The 20,233-nt window shown below is 44.2% G+C and overlaps 1 protein-coding gene across 2 annotated transcripts in view; it reads right to left on the bottom strand.

The window, feature by feature from the left end:
- Positions 1–20,233, bottom strand: part of POLR3E (RNA polymerase III subunit E) — a 29,627-nt gene that overhangs the window by 3,536 nt on the left and 5,858 nt on the right. Inside the window, exons 3-18 of one of the 2 annotated variants that reach the window (XM_080556626.1) lie at positions 19,283–19,389; positions 17,623–17,738; positions 16,748–16,830; positions 15,910–16,017; positions 15,391–15,440; positions 14,975–15,094; positions 14,356–14,441; positions 13,426–13,470; positions 13,256–13,347; positions 12,321–12,441; positions 10,633–10,714; positions 8,178–8,237; positions 7,035–7,192; positions 6,677–6,741; positions 4,727–5,220; positions 215–292 (exon numbers count right to left, since the gene is read on the bottom strand). In XM_080556626.1, the coding sequence (XP_080412752.1) occupies positions 215–292; positions 4,727–5,220; positions 6,677–6,741; positions 7,035–7,192; positions 8,178–8,237; positions 10,633–10,714; positions 12,321–12,441; positions 13,256–13,347; positions 13,426–13,470; positions 14,356–14,441; positions 14,975–15,094; positions 15,391–15,440; positions 15,910–16,017; positions 16,748–16,830; positions 17,623–17,738; positions 19,283–19,339 (1,815 nt within the window). In that variant the 5' untranslated portion in view covers positions 19,340–19,389. The remainder of the gene's footprint in view (positions 1–214; positions 293–4,726; positions 5,221–6,676; positions 6,742–7,034; positions 7,193–8,177; positions 8,238–10,632; positions 10,715–12,320; positions 12,442–13,255; positions 13,348–13,425; positions 13,471–14,355; positions 14,442–14,974; positions 15,095–15,390; positions 15,441–15,909; positions 16,018–16,747; positions 16,831–17,622; positions 17,739–19,282; positions 19,390–20,233) is intronic. The other variant, XM_080556625.1, reaches the window with a different exon arrangement.

Below are 20,233 nucleotides of genomic sequence, written 5' to 3'. Positions count from 1 at the left end.
ACACCACTTGGTCTTGATACAATGATGATCAACCTGTGATCTGAGAGCTTCCTCTCAGCTGGAGAGTTTTGAGTGGTACTGAAAACTGGAGACTTCCTTAGGGAAAGGGTAAAAAAACAACCTGCTCTACCACTTGAGGAAACACAAATTCAACCACTGCCAAACGCTTGCTAACCATGTATTTGGAAGTGTCACTTTCTTTTTTTGCCTTTACCTGATCATAAGTGTCACCGGCTTCCCAAAGTGCATAAACCTTTAGTTCATCTGGTGAAGCAGCAGTCTGTGGAGGAAACTGAGAACAAGAGGCTGTTAAAAATAACTACCTATTTAATGAGTTCTGCCTAATGATTCTACGATACAGTATCCCTTGACATCTATCAGCGAATCAAAAATGTTGTGGCCACGTAATGAGAACTGCTGAAACAACAAAAGCTCCTCTCCCACCCCACACTCAAAGGAGTAACCTCCCTCTGGCAGCCCCTGTGCCTGCACAAGCATGGCGCATCCTGCAGCCATGGAACATGAGCCACGTGTAACCCATCCTGCAGCACACAGACCCCAGACGAGGGGGTAATTATGGCCTAGAGAATGGGACAAGCACTCCGGTGTGCATCCTGATGTGTGCCTTGGTACGTCCAAGCGATGTCTGACTGATGATGCTTCTGGTCACACTGGGGTGATCCTCAGCAGCATGACAGGCACACCACCAACCATTTCAGAGCTTTAAAATGGGGCTGCTGGGCACTCTAGGACTCCATGAATAGGGGACATGGGCACAGTTTCCTGTTGGAGAGAGGACAACCACCAAGAGCCAGAAGACCAATGCCAGGGCTTGCACCTCAGCCAGTATTTCACTACAAGATGCATAGGATTTTCTTGTCAGCAGCATTGTTTCCAGAACACCCAAAGCATTATTCAACTGAGCATCAAGTGCACTACAGGGTCTTTCTGGAGATTTTTAAGTCTACAGTGGCAAGTTTTAGACATTCAGACTCTAGCCTGGATGTATCTGCTTCACTGCTCCCAGGCTGGCGTGACTGACAAGCACTGTGCTTCTGCTGCATTTGTGATCTCTGCTCTGAGACAGACTACAGGACTCCTGAAGACTGAACACTGATGGAGAGTGAACCAGACACCTGCTCATTTCAGGCTCCAAAAATTAAGTGTTATTTTTTTCCCCCCATGTGCCAAGCTAAGGAAACACCGTTTGTTTTTTCTGAAGCAGAGGCCTCATGCCCCTGCACACAGGAGGGAATGCAACTGCCTCTCCTCCATGTTCCAAACTCCTAAAAAAAAAAAACAGAATACCGTCCCTTTGCCTTATCATCTCCCCTTGGAACAGTGACTAACAAGCAATGCTGGAATATGCCTTCACTCCTGACATGTCTCTTCCTGTCTGTCACTAACAATTTATTCCTTGCTAACCACCCAGACGACCTAAATCAATCATCTCTGAAAAGCTAACAAGCCCGTCCTGATTGTTCCAGTATTCCACAATCCTGGCTGCTGGTACAAAACACACCTTTCTTCCCAGCCTCTCCCACACCACGCCAAGAGACTTGTGCATCGCAGAGTGAAAGATCAGCCTCTCCTTTCACACAATGCCTCTGATCTTATTGCAGAGAAGCATTTTGTCCAGCAGGATTAGCAGCTTTAGCTCCCATATTGGCCCAAACAGCTGGAATATAACAAGGTTTTGTACTTGGTTCAGAGGCAGGATTCGGGTTTATTAGGCTCGTAACACCTGACATACTTCTCATATGGACACTCCATGTACTGAGGAGTACAACCTCTTGTATGCTTTCAGCACAGATAAAATCAAACCCTTTAACCTCTCTCCTGACAGCTGCAGCAGGAGAAGCAAACTGCAGGGCAGCATTAGCACCAAGCTACGCGCTGCCTCGCTCTGGGAAAGCCACCAGTGCAAACTCCTGCCTCAGCCACGCTGGAACACGGCTGCACTTATCTGGCCATTCAGCAAGGAAACGGCCTCCAAATCAACACAATACTTATTTGGGAAAAAACACAGAACCTCCTCGCCTTGCCCAGCCCCACTCCGTAAACTGCTGCAAACACTGGTGCCAGCAGCTCCCTGCTTGCTTGCTGCTGTCACTGCTGGTCCTCAGGGGAGGGAAATGCCACCAAGGGCTCTTCAGAGAGACGTGCTGCTCTGTCCAGCTGTCCTGCCTTCCCATGCACGCTCTCTGCGATGTTCATTATCTGAGCCTCTCCAGTCTCACCTTGAAACAGCCCTCCACTGCCTTAAAGCCCTTCTTTATAACCTTCGCCCCACGCCCTTCCTGCTGTGAGCCCCCAGAGCCATTGCAGGGCTTTTGGACGACTTGCTGCCCGTGTCCCAGGGCCGCCACGTTACAAGGGAAGCTGCTGGGGAGGAGCCCTTGGCTTTGGGATGCGTCTCGCTGGAGCACTGAGCACACCCTAAAAATAGCCACTGCCAGACAGCCCCGTGTTCCAGCTACACCAGTCTGCAGGGGGCTGAAGCTGCCAGGGAAACTCATCTGCCGGAACAACCTTAGAGGCAAACTGCTGTGCTTTGCCCTCGGAGAGCCGCGGCACTGCCCTGTAAGAGTGGGGCAGCACACGTACGCACCCCTCCTGCTGCCCCGACCAGGAGGAAGCCACGCTGACATCATTTCCCGACTGCTCCAAAATATCCTCCAGATCTGGGCAGAGCCTGCCCACGCCACGGAGCAAGGAAGGGAGCCAGCAGGAGCCAACCACCGCTGCGCACTCGCTCCTCCTCAGCGCTCGGGGAGCATCTGCCTGCCCGGGATTCGCTTTCCAGACCTGCTCTTCCCTCCTGGCCGAGGATGCTACAAAGCAGGCAAGCACGGCGCCCTGCAGGCATCCTCCCGGCCTCACTTACAGGTGGACTGGCACCTCTCCTGGTTCCCCACAAATACTATTTATCTTGTGCCCCAGGTGCAGCAGGTCAGCTTTGTAAATAAAGCCTGCATTCCACTGCTAAGGTTTCCATTGTTGTTTCCAGCAGCACATTTTCCATAATAGGGCAATGTGCAAGTCAAAAGTGTCTTCACCCCCCACAGAACATCACTTTAATTACCTCAGATCATTGATTTTTATCACCAAAGCCGTTTCAATTACAGAAAACTAATGAACAACTATGAAATCCCAGGCTAAACAACCCTCCGGGCTTCCAGTGAGCTCAGGCAGCCTCTGTGGGTTCAAACAAAACTGTCCAGGGGAACGATCAAGACCCATGCAAAGAATAAAACCAGCCCAGGCACCTCTGCCACCTCCCTGGAGCATGAGGTGGAGGCCTGGGGGCTAACAATTTACATGGCTGATAACAGTACAGGCTTATGCAGGCTCCTGTAGAAGATCTCAAGTTTTGGGTAAGCAGAAGTAAAACTTACAGCAGACCTCCAGCAAGAGACCTTCCAGTGCCATCCCTACACCTCTGCGGGGCTCCTGTGACAGGATTTCCCAGACAGAAAGCTGTTCCCAACCACCTGTGTTCATGAGGATTTTATTTTGGTTGTCTTTTGAAAAACAGAACCTATCCCACTTTCACTCCTCACAGCCTTTAAGCGAAGACTGGATGAACTCATTTCCAAATTCCCAATGTTTCCAAAGCAAACCAGTCCCAGTTCCAATTAAGACAGCAGCAATGACCTCAGCAATTACCGTCAGCACAGCAAAGGCACATCCTATGCTGTGTACAAAGGAGAGCCTATCGAGCACCAGGAGGCAGCGCCAGCCCAGCATTACCCCCGGACTTGGAAGCCGTCAGGAGAGAAAGCAGAAAGTACTCAACTCGGTGGCCTCCCTTGTGGCACCTCACGTCTGTTACGAGGTTCCCAGGTGCCACAATACGCACTCTGCACATGACTGAACACGTTATTTCTGCATCCTTATTCCTTAGGTGGCTCCCAACTCCCATGCTCCAGGCTCTCTCATCAGGCTGCCTGCTCCCTGCTCTTTCTGCCTCGCCTGCTCTTTCAAGCAGTTCACACGTCTCTTCTCTCTCACCAAAGGCAGCTGACTCCCGAGCTCTTTCTGGTTGCAAAACAATCAGCACTGCCAGATGTCTTGTAAAATTATTTTCCTTTCAGGCTATTTCCCACGATGCCAAATTTCTTCTTCCTTCCTAAGCAATCTGCTGTCACAACGGTTGCTGTGACTCACGCAATCACACATGTCATTTCTATACAGACAAACAAACAAAGACATCTCTGAACAATCCTGGAGGAAAAGGACTGGCCAAAGAAACCTGCTGGAGATAGGGTTTGTCGCTTCCCAGAGGGCTCTGCTGGGTGTGCCCTGCTGGGCCAGGCAACAACCATCACCTCTCCTCCCCAGCAGCATCCCTGTCAGGGGCTTGTGCAACTCGGAGAAAGCAGGTGGGAAGAGCTCCTGGACTGCCCTAGGTCGTGTTACTGAAACGGGAGCAATGAGACGCTGAGTCGCTGCAGGCCCACACCTTGGAGGTGGGAAGAGCCCCAGAGACAACTGCACTGCGAGCATCATCTCAGAGCAGAGAAAGCAGAGAGCAGAGCCTGCCAGAAGCAGGACATCAGACAAACCTCCGGCAGTTTCAACAGATCCAGTACTGGATGCTTACTCAGAGCACATCTGTTCTTCCAGTCCAGCCCAAGACAGAAACATTTCACAGCTCAGACATTTAACTGTCCCCCATCCCCCCTCCCCAAACACCAGACGAAAAAAAAACCAACAAACTTACAGGCACAAAAATTTGTTTGCAGCCAGTGTCCAGCACCATGTCCTGTAACATTTTGTCCGAAATGCCACTGAACAACGTGTGTCCTGGAGGCAGACTGGCTAAGTGAAGGTTAAACAACCGTTTGAGCTCACTCAGGGTGAGTACAAATTGTTTCTTAAACGTTGAGGACACAAACGCCTTCAGTTCTTGGGCCACCCGGTCACCGCAGCCTCCAGGCAAGCGGCCGTTTAAGGAGTCCATGGAGTCCTCTGCGTGGAGGCCGTTGACAACGCCGTTGTTCATGCCCTCGTAAGCTGAGGTGTCCATGGGCTCCTCATCGCTCACAGGCTCCTCTTTGATGCGGATATTGGAGACATCCATCTTGGCTGAAGCATCATTTGATTTCAGCTCCGCCTTTTGCCTCTGGAACTCCTTCTCCAGCTGCCCGTAGTTCTGCTTGACTCTTGCTTTAGCCATGTTGACTCTTTGCTCCCCAGAAACCAGCAATGGATGACCTAGTAAGGAACAAAAGACACCATAAAATTCACCACAACCAGGACTCCAGCCTTGCAGCATGTTTCTTGAATTGCATTAGGTTTTCTTTTTGCATTAGAATTTACTTTTTATTATTTTTAACCTTAAAAAAAAAAAAGCATGTTGATAACTGTAAGCCAGCCGCTTGTGGAAGGAACCTGTAGCAAGGAGAAAGTGTATTTGTTCAGCCACTAGGGCCTTTTGCACAAATCAGGAAACCAAGATACAGACTACTTACGTATCTCTACTTGTGACCCAGGTGCTTCTTTACCTGACAACTTTAAAAAAAAGAAAAAAAACAAGTATGCAGAGGCTGGTTGGGCTCACTGCAGCAACTGCCAGAGCCAGCACAAGGATGTCCTATAGGTACAGCAAGGATACTGAAGGGGTTAACAGTGAATCTGAACACTCTTTTAGCATGAGGTGCACAGTATGAAAGTCTGAGACCCTCTGCTAAGTATCAATACACAGTGATGAGGGGAAAGGGACAGAAGGGTGTCCTTTCCCATGCAATCCTGGCACCTCTTCTGGTGTCCTCTCCACGCCCAGCAATCCAAAACTGAAAGGCCGTGTTGGGAAAAGAGGAATCCAGTCCCAATCCCACAGGAAGGAGTGCTGCATTTAAGGCAAAAGCCCACACAGCACACATGCTGTTATCTTCTGTTAGGCCCACTAATCCTCTCCGAATAACCCAACACCTAATCCTTCCAAGCAGATCAGATACAGGGTATTGAGATGGATTCATGTGCACGTTTGTCAGTTCTGCTTACACTCTTCACTGGCTCCAGTGTCTGGCAGTGAGCCAAATGCCTAGTTAAAACTCTTTGCAATCTCAAGTTTTCACAACCTTTTAGGATTATGGCACAGCTACCTTAATATTCTTAGTGGCATCCATGGGAGGGTATACAGGGGAATGTCAAAAAAAGAAAGCTTAACACCTCCTTACAGCCCCCTGACAAACACATTCTTCATTAACCGCTCAGCACTCAACCACACCACAGACAGCCCAGTGCAAATCAGGGGAAGTAAACAAATAAATAAATAAATAACACCGAGAGGTCAGAATTATACTGACCCTGTCCTCTCTTCAGGAGCTGCTTACACCTCTAGAGCATACAAGCTGCCTTAAGTGAGGAAGTGGTTAACAGAACCAGCTGACTTCAGCTGATTTTACACTATCAGATACAGAGTCCCCAGTGCCAAGGAATCATCCCTGCTCTACTACAGTGTGTTGGTGTCACCCCAACACTAGTTAGTGAAGATGTCAGTGAAGACCAAGATGTCTTAACTAATACAGTGGAAATCACAAGAAAGAAAAACAAACAAAACACCACTGGTCCCCACCACATTCAAAAACAGAGAGATGCTCCAAACTACCACCCAGAAATACAGAGAGATGCTCTTGCTTCAAGACGATCCAAATACAAATCCATTTACCTGATTGTGTCTCTTGTTTCTTTGGTACCAAGTGTTCCTTTAAGAGACTATAGACCTTTTCTAATCTGAAAAACAAAGAAAAATACACCAGTAGAGTTTCTGTTGTTATGCTTGCATGCAGCCACGTCAGCTTTTGCCATTAGCCACAGCACTTCATTTCTGAAAAGCTGGTCTTCAGGGAGCCAACAGGAATGACTTGAATGACGTGGGGATGCCTTTCCCTCCCCACCCCTGGTGACTGTGAGGGGTATATCTCAGGGGCGATACAGATCTCATTATCTATCAATGTCTACAGAAACTTTGTACTAGATAGTTCTCTATTTTTAGCTTATTCCCCAAAATAAAGCAAGTAATTTACTTGGCCTGAATGCCCATCCACAGCATATGTTGCCTCTGAACTATATCTGGATGCTTCTTAACAAAGTCTTCATCATAAGGGAGCATGAACTCCCAACCTTTGTTTATTCTTGCCACAGACATGTGCTCTAGGAAGTCTTTCACATCTTCTGGGCAAAGCTAAAAGAGAAAGAAAAAAAATATGGAAGTCAATTTACATAGGACATCTGCAGCCATGCAACGCTGAGCATTGCTCCATGAGACACGTGGAGTTGGACTGCCTCGGTGTACGTGGGGAACCTTCACAAACACACGCCCAGGTAAGTGGGAGATGCTTATCCTCTGCAGCACCAGCACTTTCACACAACGTGAAAGGCACTGCACTTCAGAGAGCAGTGGTGATTAATCATCTGAGAGTCAAATAGCTCATGGCATGTTTTGTAAAGAAAAGGGAGTTTCCCAACTGAGATGAAAAGACTCATCATTGTGAAGAGAAGCATATTCCACAATTTTAATCTTATTTCAGAGCTCCAGGTCAGACATGCTGCATCTGTACATGCATAGCTTTTAAGCAGCATTGGATCTTACATTCTAAAAATAGCCCGTCTGTGCATAAACTGCCTCATGTTTTATCATTTGATTGCATTTTAAGGAAATGATTTTTTCTCCCCCCTCTTTACATTATGTTTCTCATTCATGTACCAGTTTTAGCAGAATATTCAGGTGCCCGAGTTGTTCTAAAACTTTTATTCAACAGTGACAACTTGGCAAATGCTGCCAGAAGTATTGCTTTTCGTAACACACTCAAGGCAGGGTAGCGAGTGTGGGCTGCATAGAGATCTCACCACTTTGGTGGTTGGTCAGCCAACTTAATTCAATGCCCAGCTTTCCACTGAAACAGATGAGGGGACAGGATGCACTCCAGTGGCTCAGCTGCAAGGACAGTCGCGTCCTGTGGAACTGTGGTAACTGTGGGAGCTGCTTGAAATGTTTCTATAAAGAGTATCTATACCTGTTCCAAAGTGAAGCCATGCCTTGGGTAGCAACACTGCAAGTCAGCAGTAATGCAGGCACGGTGAATCCAAAAGAAAAGTCCTGCAGCAGCACTTGCAGAGAATGCCCAACACTTACCACCAATCTGATTTAGAAAGAAAAAGTCACTCACTTTTGTAACTGCCGCCACTTCCTTTCGCACAACCCAGCGGCCCTGGGTGAACTTCCACATCTAGGAGGAAACAAAGGAGAAACCCTAGTAGCTATATTTAGGAGTTTCCTTACTGAAGTCATAGTAACAACACTGTTGAATAATGTTACCAGAAAAACGGAAGCAGGCAATGCTCAATACAGGTAGTGGGAAAACACTTTATGACCTATTCCTTCCTCAAATGGCCATACAAACAATATTAAAAGCTTACAGAGTCTACGGTTTGCCTTGGTGAATCTTTGACTACAAAAGCTGTGAAATTCTCTTGAACTCAAACTTCATTTCACTTTAAAAAAAAAAAAAAATCTACTGCAGTGATGCTGGGTCTCCAGAATCCACACCTCAGGCTCAGCTTTAGCACACCTACTCACCGACCTAAAGAAACCCTTTGTCCACTACTGTGGGCGTGCTGCCTGTAGAAGGCTGCAGCACACAACCTCCTAGAAAGTGTCTGCTGCCTTCTTCAATGCACACCACAGTCACTTACAGACGTGCCAAGATGGCCTTTCACTCACATGTGTGTCTGGTTAATGGAAAAGCCAGCTGCTCTGCTGAGCAGCTCCCAAGGTCTAAGACACTGAGAGCAGGCTAACAGGATACTTGAGGATTCGGGCAGAACTGCCACTGCCTGAAAACGACCTTTGATTTCTTCCTGTCTCCATTTAAATAGACTACAACCTCCTTCGTATGTGTGTATTAATAATGTTGTGAAGAATTCAAAATCTCATTACTGCCAGTTTCTCCCTGCCCTTCCACGTCACACATGGATCCTTCTCTCTGATTCAGCTTCTCTCTGCCCACAAACACACAAAATCACCAGTCACTTGAGGGCACAGGGCACTTCTGTTTTGAAGCACAAGAAGCTGCTGTCCAAAGGAAACAGATCTGTCATCTCCCCCTGTACACAACTCTGAGGCAGCCAGTCCTCATGAGACACCTTACCCTCAACTGTTCTCATGTTCCCTGAAATTATTATGTGAGAAGCTGAGACAAGAAAACAGAAGCTTTCAGGAAAGACATAAATTACTTTCTCTCCCTCAAAGTGTAGTCCGGAACAGTTCAACACTAAAGTCACTACTGGCCTTTTAAAATATTTTAAATAAGGGTAAAATATTTTTTAATCTTATTAATTACTCCACACAAATATGTACAGGAAAATAAAGTCCACTTTTTAAGCTGGAAGACCTGTTTTCTCCACAGCTAGCATTACATACTATTCCTGAGCCTTATGAACATAACATCTCATTTTGTCTGAAAGCCAGAAATATTGATGTTATTTTCCAACACCTTAATCTTTTGCCTGTTGCAGAGCTATTCAGAAAATTACTCGCCATTAAGATCAACACGGATCAATTTCTCACACTAGGTATATTCGACATTTTAAATGAAAACAATTTATCTTTACATTTTAATTGCCAAACACTACCACTTACTTAACCAAGAATAATAATTGCTGCTCCCTAGAACTTTACATATGACGTGTCACCTAATCTGCTGTGCCCTAAAGAGCAATGTCACTGGGTCACACCTGATTCCAGGTCTCCATATCACAGTGTCCTGGGCAGACACCAAGACACAATGAAAAGTCACTTTCAATCACCATCAGTTTTATCTTACACTAGAACTGTAATATCCTTAAGGTCTCCTGCACAGCGTGCCCCTATTCAGAGTTAAATCTCATAGACAAACTTTGCAAACAAAGGGAACAGTCAGGTCTACCTGAAAAAAATGAGAGCGGTGCACTCAGCTTTTTTTTTTGATGGGGTGGAAGCCATAAACTGACTATGAACTTCGGAACCACTTAGGAACTTTCTTTTCACTAACTGCGGAAAGAATTAACACAATGCAGAGGTTGTTCCTCTTTTCTGTGGTTACGTGTTTACAAGACCTGTATTCATTTCAACTTCCATGTGCAGCCACTGCTCATAGAAGGTGCCTGGGAACAAAGTCCTTTCACTGATTAGAAACTCCAGGGAATAAAGTCCTTTTTAAAGATCAACAGTGCCTGCTCAGGGAGCATAAGGCGTACCCACACTGCCCTCCTGAGACCTCATGGTCCGGAGCCCACGGAAATATATCAGGGGAAACAAGCCCTTCATTATCCAGTCCTGGCTTCTCTGTAAGCCCCGCATCGTGGGGCCTGTGTGACAGTGGCTCTATAACATTTATTAGAAAGTGACGCATATCACATACTGTTAATGACTAGCAATCTGAACCTACCAGACAGCCACAATGTCAATCCACACCAACTCTCCCATGGCAGACTTGTAACACCACCATAAGGATTAAAGTACAAATAATTTCTGTGGAAGAAACATCTTATTGCAGTAGAACAACCAAGTTTTGCAATGCCATAGCTCTCAGGCAAACCTCACCTGTGTTCTCCTTTAGAAACAACAAGCTCTTTTGTACTTACAACAAAGTCTCTCCCTCTACAAAGCACTTCTGCAGGGACTCCACTATGTGGACTAGAAGTATCTTTTGGGTAGAGGACATCACTGTTAATTAAAAAGGAACATAAATTAGTTACCGGGTAGTCCAAAAAATGGCATTGGTAAAGATTAACATAACAAACGTGTGCACCCTGTTCTGCAGTTAAATTACACCTTTATCCAAAGCATCACTTTCATTAAAGGAATTAATATTGGCGTAATTACCCCACTGCAATTACATTAGTACAAAAAGGGCTTACACCAGCAAAGCCTAGCCTTGTGACTAGCAGATGCGTGCAACACAGGTACAAACTCAGCTTTGTTCTTGCAAAGCCTATCCTCCCTTGGATTGGTGTAAACAAGACTAACATGAGCCTAAGAAATGCTTAGGCTAACCTGGTATGCAGACATAAACGAAGCATTTAGCCAAAACGCTGATCTGTGGGAATGAGTTTTTTTTTTGCTTTGTTTTAAATTTCCTTCCCAGTAATCAAGGATTAAAGAGAACAATGCTATGAGATCTCATGCTCAAACCAACCAGCCCCAGGACTAACACCACCCTTGTGTCCTTATCTGCTTGCAAGACCAACTGGATGGCATTCATTTCCATGGTCTCTAAAGCCTCAAGGCACCCTAGGTTCATGATCCTGATCCTACTCAGGCTACAGAAATGGGCTGCCTCTCCACTCAAAGCTCTGGGGTGTGTGTGGGTGCTGCTCTGCGTGTAACATCCCAAACAGGCTACATCTACTAGAGATACATGCAGACTCCTCAGACAAATAGCAAAGAATCAGCTACAACACGAAAACAATCAGAGTGCTAAAACTTTCTCTGAATTTGCACCCAGCTTCCTTCTGGAATGGCTGGAGGGACAGCAAGGACTGAAACCCCTCATACTGCTAATGCAGGCCTGGATCACAATAGCTGAAACACCCTGCTACCAGGCTGGGGCTGGTAAGTGGTGCCACTCAGCACAGAGAGCTATTCCACAGACTGTAATTCTCTGCATTCAGTGCTCCACCCAGGTAAAAAAAAATCATTCTGCTCTTCAGACTTCAACTCCCAGTGGGATGCATTAACCTAATAAACAGGAGGATGATCCAGTATCCATGTCATGCAGTACAGACAGCACCCCACAGGACTTCTGGCAGGTAATGCCATTTTACGACAGGTAGAACTACCCTCTGGAAGGCATTTCTGTAATGCTTTCAGCTGACAAGATCAGCATCCACTGATGAACAGCAAGGTGACTGCATAAAGATCTTTGACTGAATTTAGCTAAGAAATATTATAGTTGAAATTGGTTTCATTTTCTGTGTTTATATTTGACATTAATCTCTGGAAAGATTCAGGACTTTCCTATCACAAAAGAATAGGAGTAAAGACAACACCGAAAACCTGACATAACTCAAACCCAAATACAGATTACATCACGTCTCACCCATTATTTTATGGGGTAGGGACTGCAATACTGTTATCTAGCATCAGCCGTTTCAATTTTTAATATCCAACCACAGAACAAAGCACAACATAATAAATCACGATTTTACAGCACTGTAAGTTTAGAACATGGCTACTTTGGGACACAGTGAAGATGACTATATAAAATCCATTGTTCTGTTTCTCTCCTTACAGCAGAAAACCACATCCCAGTAACAAAGACAAACCATACCTCTTCACCACCCAGTTTCCCTGGACCAGCATTGCCACCTGCTGTATACAGCGGAGAACTGCCGTAGAGTCAGTCCCAGAGCCTAGCAAACTCATCAGATTTGCAAATGGCATGACCTTCACTGAAAGGCAAATCACACATCAGATTAAGGGCTTCCTCAATACACACAATGCAGACAGATTTATAATTCTAGGATATTATGATTTATGCTTATGCTGAAATTCTAGGTCACAGCTGTATCTTACGAAAAATACCAAAAACTAAATTCTAGAACACCCCCTGCATTGTAGTCAGCAAATGTTCCAAAAGTATCTGTTCATGTTGCAACAAAGTTCATTAGCTTAATTGGTCCCAAATTAATGCGTGAATCAAAAAAAAAAACACAAAACACACATACACACGCACAAAAAAAAAACTATGTCTTTGGCAATATTTGGAAATGGAGACACCTGACAAGACAGGAAGCTCCTAAGCCAATGTCCTCAGGATTTGCTCTCATCAGATAGTAATACTGAAGAGACAGAATAAAACTCTTAGATGACAATCAAGAAGTATGTATTACTGACAACTAAGGAAAGAAAATGCCAAACTGCAGCTTGTTGCATTAACCTTCCACTTGCAAATCACACTTGGACTCCACATTCCAGGAGGTAACTGCAGAAATAAATGTATCCTGAAAGCTATCATCAAATTGTAAAATATTCTGAGACAGTTGATCGCAAACATACAGAACAGCTATCAGTTCTGCCGTTACTGCTCTTCTGTTCCCCAAAGAACACGGTCAGTCTTCTCAAGCAAATGCTCAGCTTTTGAATGCTTCACAGAACCAGAAAGGCAGACACTCTGCCTGGCAGGGAACCATCAGGTAAGGTATTTTATCTGAGGCAATTAGAAGTCACCAAGTAAAGTGCAAATGGATTACAAAAGTGACAAACCATTCTTCATCAGGATCTTAATCTGATCAGCAAGGGGTAAAGTTCTCAGCTGGGCCATAGAAAGCACATTGCTTGGAGCCACGGGTTTGTCACTGCAAATAAACAAGCAGAGTTGTAGCTTATGAAAAAGCATTCAGACAATATCAATGTTGAACACTCTGAACACTTACTTCTCTTCCTCTACACTTGGAGGCATCAGCATCATTAAATATTCACTGAAAGAAAAGAAAACACATCCTTAAAATGTTTGTCTTGACCTCCCAAGTTTAAGTACAATTATACTGGAGTAAATGGGAGTCAGAATCCTAGCTCTTCTGTATTACTCATCCAAACAGAGGAACTGCAAGAGTAAATGCATTAAACACAGGTGCTCTGACAGCAGTAAGTGGGGTCATGTCAAGCTGTGTAGAGTCAGACCAGCAACAACCGAAGTCATTTCTACCCATGTAATCGCCAGTATCCATGCAGAAAGAATAAAATCCAGAAGACTTCTCAGAACATCTAGCTCTGCTCCACTGAGATGTTAAACGTTAAGAAAAACACACCCACACTATTAAACAGAGCAGCAGTCTGCAACTTTCCTGTTACTTGGGCCGTGGTTGTATCAGTTTACACAGAAGTATTATTACTGACTGCACCATCGGAAGATTCCTACATACCTGCAGTCAGCAAGAAACAAAAACGAACAAGTTTCGAGTAGTTTCAGGTGTCTCTTACAAATTGCAAAAGTAAGTTTTATAAGAGTTGCTAATAATGGGAGCTGTTGGCTTCAGGGTTTTCATTTATTTTAATCAGAAGGAGCTCTTGTTTTGCTCTTCCTTTACAGTACTTGCAGTCACAATAATGCCAGGTGATGATAACACACGCAAGGCTACAATCCCAAGTGAAAACAACTTGTTTTAATCTCAGGGTACAATGAAACACAGAAAGCAACCTAAGTTGAAGGTTAGTTTGCTTCTGTATTTTTTAAACAATTTAACTTCTAGCACGGATAGCACTATATCAATACTGAAGATTTTTGAAGAATATACCTGCTTACTACCCTGAACATAATCCAAATAAATTACTGCAACTTTTGTAGAAAAACATCAGATCTTTACCTGGGAGATTTAATTAATTCTGTATTCTCCGCGAGACCATGAGCTTGACTGAATAAATACTGGCGCTCATGTTCAGAACGGCTATCCTGGAGATATGGAGAAAAACAGGAGTCACTGCCACATTCTGAAAACGCAAAAAGCCAGACAGATGGTCACCCTGTCACTACTGCACCATTCAAGCGTTCCACCTCACTAACTGATGCTCTGTTTTCAACCTTTTTGAATGATGCTCCCGTGATGTGGAAACATTTCAGGTGATGTGACCTCAAAATCTCCTGACAGACATGCATGTCAGGTCAGGATTTATGACACTTAATTGACTGGGTTCCCTGGCTGTTTTACAAAGTCTGGTTCATAAGTCAAGACCCAAGTAATTCTTGGATTTAGGCCCCAAGCCGCACCCCTTTATGTCTGTCCAACTCTCAATTTTAAACCTTCTCCAGTATGGAGACCCCAAAACATTATCCAGCAGAGGAGGTACAGAGCACTGCAGGGGCAGTTCGAGCTTACAGACCAACCTTTCTCATCTTTTGTTGATTCCCTGATCCCATGGACCCAGATTTAACTCGGCTGAGCCTTCAGGCCCACCAGGTCTCCTCAGCAGCCAGCACACACCTACCTTCAAGCCATAATAATGTAGATGAACCCAGTGCTCTTCTGCTTGTCTCTTCTGCAGGAACTCATAGGACTGAACACGTCGTTGACGAGCTTGTTCGGTCTCAGGGCGGGAGAACCGTACCTAGAAGATTTGGGTATCGTTACATATAGCCCCAAAACCCTTGAAACAGAAGATCTGTGTTACCTATCTGGCACATAAATAACAAAAGCTAGAGGCCCTAGCTCAAATGAATCAGCCCTTGGTGTCAGTGCCATCTTTAAACTTGTGCAACAGCTTCAAGTCCATCTTGCCTCCCCACCCAAGCCCAGGGTCACCAGAACCAGCTGAGGCTTTCTGCCCTTTTATCTGGGTATGAATTAGCATGCTTTCTCGTGAACTGTTCCCTGACCTATTACGAAAAGGAAATTTGGACATACAGTAATTTGCTTAACATCATCTTCAGCTTCATCCTGAGATGAATCACCACCTGCCAAGAAAACACAGCAGGATAAGAACACCATTGCAATAAAACAACCAAAGCCAATCTATAGCTGTTTGGAGGCCAACTCTGGCAGAAGGCAGAACTAGCAGCTACAGCTTTCTAAACTACGTAGTGTATGACAGCACCACACCACTCCTATGACAGGAGAAACAGCTCCCATGAGGTTTGCAGGGCTACTTTTCACTGGCAGGGGTGACACTTTGTACTGCTGCCCTTTGGAACTACCCACTGCCTCCTGTCCCTCTGCCAACCTGCTCCACCATGCCCACAAAAGTGCTGATGCAGCTACACTGAAAATGTGATCAGGAAAACAATCTGGCCAAGAAATGGCTTTGCGATCGGTATGCTATTGTTTTAAACACACCTTCGGAATACAGTGACTCTTATGAATAAAATTGTAGAGAGGACTTGTATCCTACCTTTCAAAAGGAAACACAATTCACGTAGCATTTACCTTCATTAGCAGCTTCTCTTTCTCGGTGTTTTGCATCAGCTTTGTCCAAGTAGGTGAAACTTGGCCTCAGCTGAAGAATTCCATGTAGTGGAGTCAGGTGAAGTTCACCTGAAAAAGAGAAGTGACATAAGTTAAAATTCTTATTTTCCAGCGCACAAGGACAGCACTTTCATTATCTCACCACCTCTGTAATGGTAGAGCTTCCATCAAACATAAATGTTTAATACACTACAAAGGGATTGATGTGAAAAATTCATCCAGTGCTCAGAATTTCAAAGGAGTATGAAAAATCAAGACCTATTTCTGTCACTTTCCTTTTTGTGTTGGAGCCAGATCTTACAGAGAGCCTCATTCTGGCTCAGATCTGACCTATCCTTTAGGAGACTAGTAGTAAAATAGACATCACTGAAGACAATCTACCTATTTTCACCTCAAATGATCCTCATATCAAAACTCTGCAATGGCATGAGGAAACAAGGGAAGGGCAGAAAGCATTGAACAGGAAAATAAAACAGCCACAATCAGATGGAGATAATAATATAAATAAGAAAAATAAATTTAAACTACAAACGTGTATTTCAGCCTTCAGGAACTGTTAAGATCTTGGAGGCATTTACTAACCTACAGTGTTCTGCTATATTATTTACAGCTTTGCTGGACCTCCTCAAGGACTCTGGGGACATTGATAAGGTAAACTTTTCTTTTATTCAGAGAAGCACCAGTTAAATATGAGCCTATGCTACTGAAAACACAGAAAAAACAGGAATTTTATTAATTTTATATTTTAACTCAGGAATGAACGTTTCACTGATGCAAGAGGTTAGCAAAATAAAGTCACCTTTTCTATAAACAGCAGCTGCATAGCGGGAAACATTACTTGCAGCTTGCGACGAGCAGAAAGTTTGTTTGTCCATCAGCTTCCTGCAAAGAGATAAATGCTGTAAGATTACATTGTACAGGCAACAAGGCATTCAGATGTTAAAGGTATGAAATCACTGATTCCCAAAATGGTCTATCAACAAATGCAGCAAATATCGGGGCCAGTTTTGTTTAACATTTTAATCAATGGTCTGGATGAGGGGATTGAGTGCACCCTTAATAAGCCTGCAGATGACACCAAGTGAGGCAGGACTATTGATCTGCTCTGGGGTAGAAAGGCTGTGCAGCCTAGGTAGGATCAATGCACTGAGTCCAACCATGTGACATTCAACATGTGCTAGTGCCAGGCCCTGCACCTGGGTCATAACAACCCCATGCAGTGGGCCAGGCTTGGGGAGGGGTGGCTGCAAAGCTGCCCAGCAGAGAAGGACCTGGGGGCGTGGGTCAACAACCAGATGAACATGAGGCAGCAGTGTGCCCAGGTGGCCAAGGAGGCCAATGGCATCCTGGTCTGCAGCAGAAGGAAGTCGAGATGAGACTTTATAGGTCAGGTTGATGGTTAGACTTGACAATCCTGAGGGTGTTTTCCAACACCAACGACTGTTCGATTCTGTGAAATAAATATATACTCATCTTTCTGCTTGCAGTCCGTAATTAAACAAGGACACCAAAAAACACAGGTTACTTCAGAGAATTCTTGCTTTGTAACTTAGTGTTCAATGCACCCCCTGAGATTGCACATCCACTTTTTTTCACTTTTCCCCAAAGCCCTGGTGGACACGCATGTATCTATACCCACCACAAAAAGGAAATGAAGGCAAAGAGGACACCTACGAGGAATAAGTATTTGTTTCATCTGTACACGTGCCATCTACATTGAGGGCAATCTGTTCTCCTTTGCTGCGACAGTAGTTCGGATTCAAAGTGTCAATGGCCATTTCAAGTTCAACCTAAATAACATGAAAGGACAAACAGATAATTAATTGATTCATTTGGGGTTCTGCCACAGTAAACTTCAATGCAATGCTTGAGAACATTTCCACTGGTTTACAGCAAATTTAAATATGTAAGCAGCACCATTCAAAATCCACAAGGCAATTCTCATACATAAAGTTGAGCACATATATTTATATATATCTGTGTATATATATTTTCATATATATATATATGAAAATAAAAGCTTTTGTAGAGTGGGAACACTTTAGCAACAGGCTAGAGATGCATCGCCTCCCATGTAAATAAAGGGAAGCAGAAAACTCAGAGTTCTTAGCCAACCCTGACAAACTTTCTCACTTTTCTAGTTTATCTTCCACTGCATTATCAGTCCAGTTTACTTAGCAGTAGAAATGAAATACACAAATATTTTTCCAACCTCCCCATCAGTGAGGATCCATTCATAGCCTCCTAAACCTAAGGCATGTTTCTTTCCAGTTTCATACCACTTGGTATGAATTAACTATGTCCTCCTCAGAGGCAATGGGCTCGATTCTGCTCAGTTTAAGACTGCAGCACTGCGTGCTGACTTCACAGTTATTCTTAATTTACACTGGTCCAAGTACAGAAATGAACTCCCAACTTTTATTTACAAGGAGAACTATTTGCACTCTAAAACTTTAAAGTTCAGACAAATGTTCAAAAGTAAGTGTTTTCCTGTATAGCACTTCTCTTCTTATACTGAAACTATACAATTATTTTCCCTCAGGGTGTGCCAAAGCCCTTATAAATTCATATATTACAGCTGTTACCTCACTTTTTTTCCCCCTTTACGTTACTTGTAAACTGAACTATAGTTACAAGTCCCTGGCTGAGATGGAAGATTTATGAGTCTACACAGTGCTTACAGTGCAAATGTTTGCTAATTTTAATAAACTTCCTTAACACAACATGCACCCTAACTCCAAAGTTCACACACACACACTCACTTTAGCCATCATCCTGATATCAAACATATTTCTGCATTTTTACATGGTAAGGCATTTTTAAATCATAGCCACAGGTTCAGAATACATTTTTGTAGGCAAGTATAATAATTCTGGCTTTGGTTCTACTTTCACTACCCATACAACCCCACTGACTTTAAAAAGGACTTTTGATGATTCACAGGCAGCAAGAGAGGAATCAATACTCACAGTAACACTGAAAGACAAACCTTGCTTCCAAACTTCAACCCTTTTCTAAGGCCTTCTCAGGCCTTTTAAATCAAGCTCGTAAAGACTGACCTAGCATTTGTAACTACGTTTCCCTGAATGGTTCTATTTTATATCGAACGTGTTTTTTCCATCATGACTTTAATTTCTCTCTTTATAAACCATTTTTCGTCTGAACTCTACAGTACACATACCATGAAAGACACTCTCATACCTCCAAGCACAGGGGTCTGGTCCCACAAGTAGCTGCACAATCATAACAGCTTAACAGCACAATGTGATTTTCTGAAGTACATTCTGGACAGTATAAAGCAACGTATATGGACTGGACTCAAATGATAACCAACCTTTTGCTGCTTTGGTTTTATCTTCGCTGATAAATGCGTAACATCATCATATGTCATAGAAGCTGGACGAATCGGATACTGAAAAACACATCAATTTTGTAAGAATTCTTCATTTAAAGATCAAAGATCTTCACAGAAAATAATTCAATCTTGTCTGCCTTCTCACATACAGAGCTTCTCACATATAGAACCACCATGGTTATGAAACATCAAGAAATCTGATCCTGTGAGTCATCAGCACATTTGGGAGTATGGTCTAGAAAGCCTGTTGCCTTCCCCTCAGTCCTCTGCTCTTGTTACTCCAGCCACCTTCCCACCCCACCCGACCCCCCCCACTACACACTATAAAATGGGAAAACGGTACCACACGTTCGTCCAGCAAAAAAAGGGAAATGATAGAAGCCATTAAAAAAGCGTCCCTCAATATTAACTCTCTGGATATTTATTTACCTAAAAATAAAATATTTGTGGATTTTTACCAGCAGCGTTAGTCTATAGGACACAGTCAACACGTAGCCAGTCGGGACTCTAAAGCCAGGTTTAGCCACATGGTCCTCCTTCCTGAACCGTGTAGGAATGCTGAGAAGACAGTGTGGTACCCAGATGGAATCTCCCACCCACAGCTGTAGCCTGCTCAGAGCTGCCATTTCTCCAGAACCCCCACAGGAACCCCTTACGAAACAAAGCTCACACCTGAAACGGAGCAACTGCGAGTCTCCCAGAGGCAAGGCTACGCAGCCTGTGTCAGCACGTGGCACGTGCTGTGCAGAGGACCTGGGCAGCAGGCAGTGCTTTGCCAGTGAGCATCACCAGCTTACAATGAACATTTCATCCATCAGCCTCAAAAGACCTCCCACTTAGCAGATGGGAAAAGTGAATAACAAAGATAAGCTGACTAGAGAAATTCAGTGAATAGAAAATAGACTTCCAAATTCCTAACATATCTCCACC

This window comes from Anser brachyrhynchus, assembly GCF_964034855.1.
Source record: "Anser brachyrhynchus genome assembly, chromosome: 15".
In the NCBI taxonomy this organism is placed as follows: Eukaryota; Metazoa; Chordata; class Aves; order Anseriformes; family Anatidae; genus Anser; species Anser brachyrhynchus.
The sequence above is the reverse complement of the archived record's forward strand: the minus strand, read 5'-3'. Positions and strand labels throughout refer to the sequence as shown.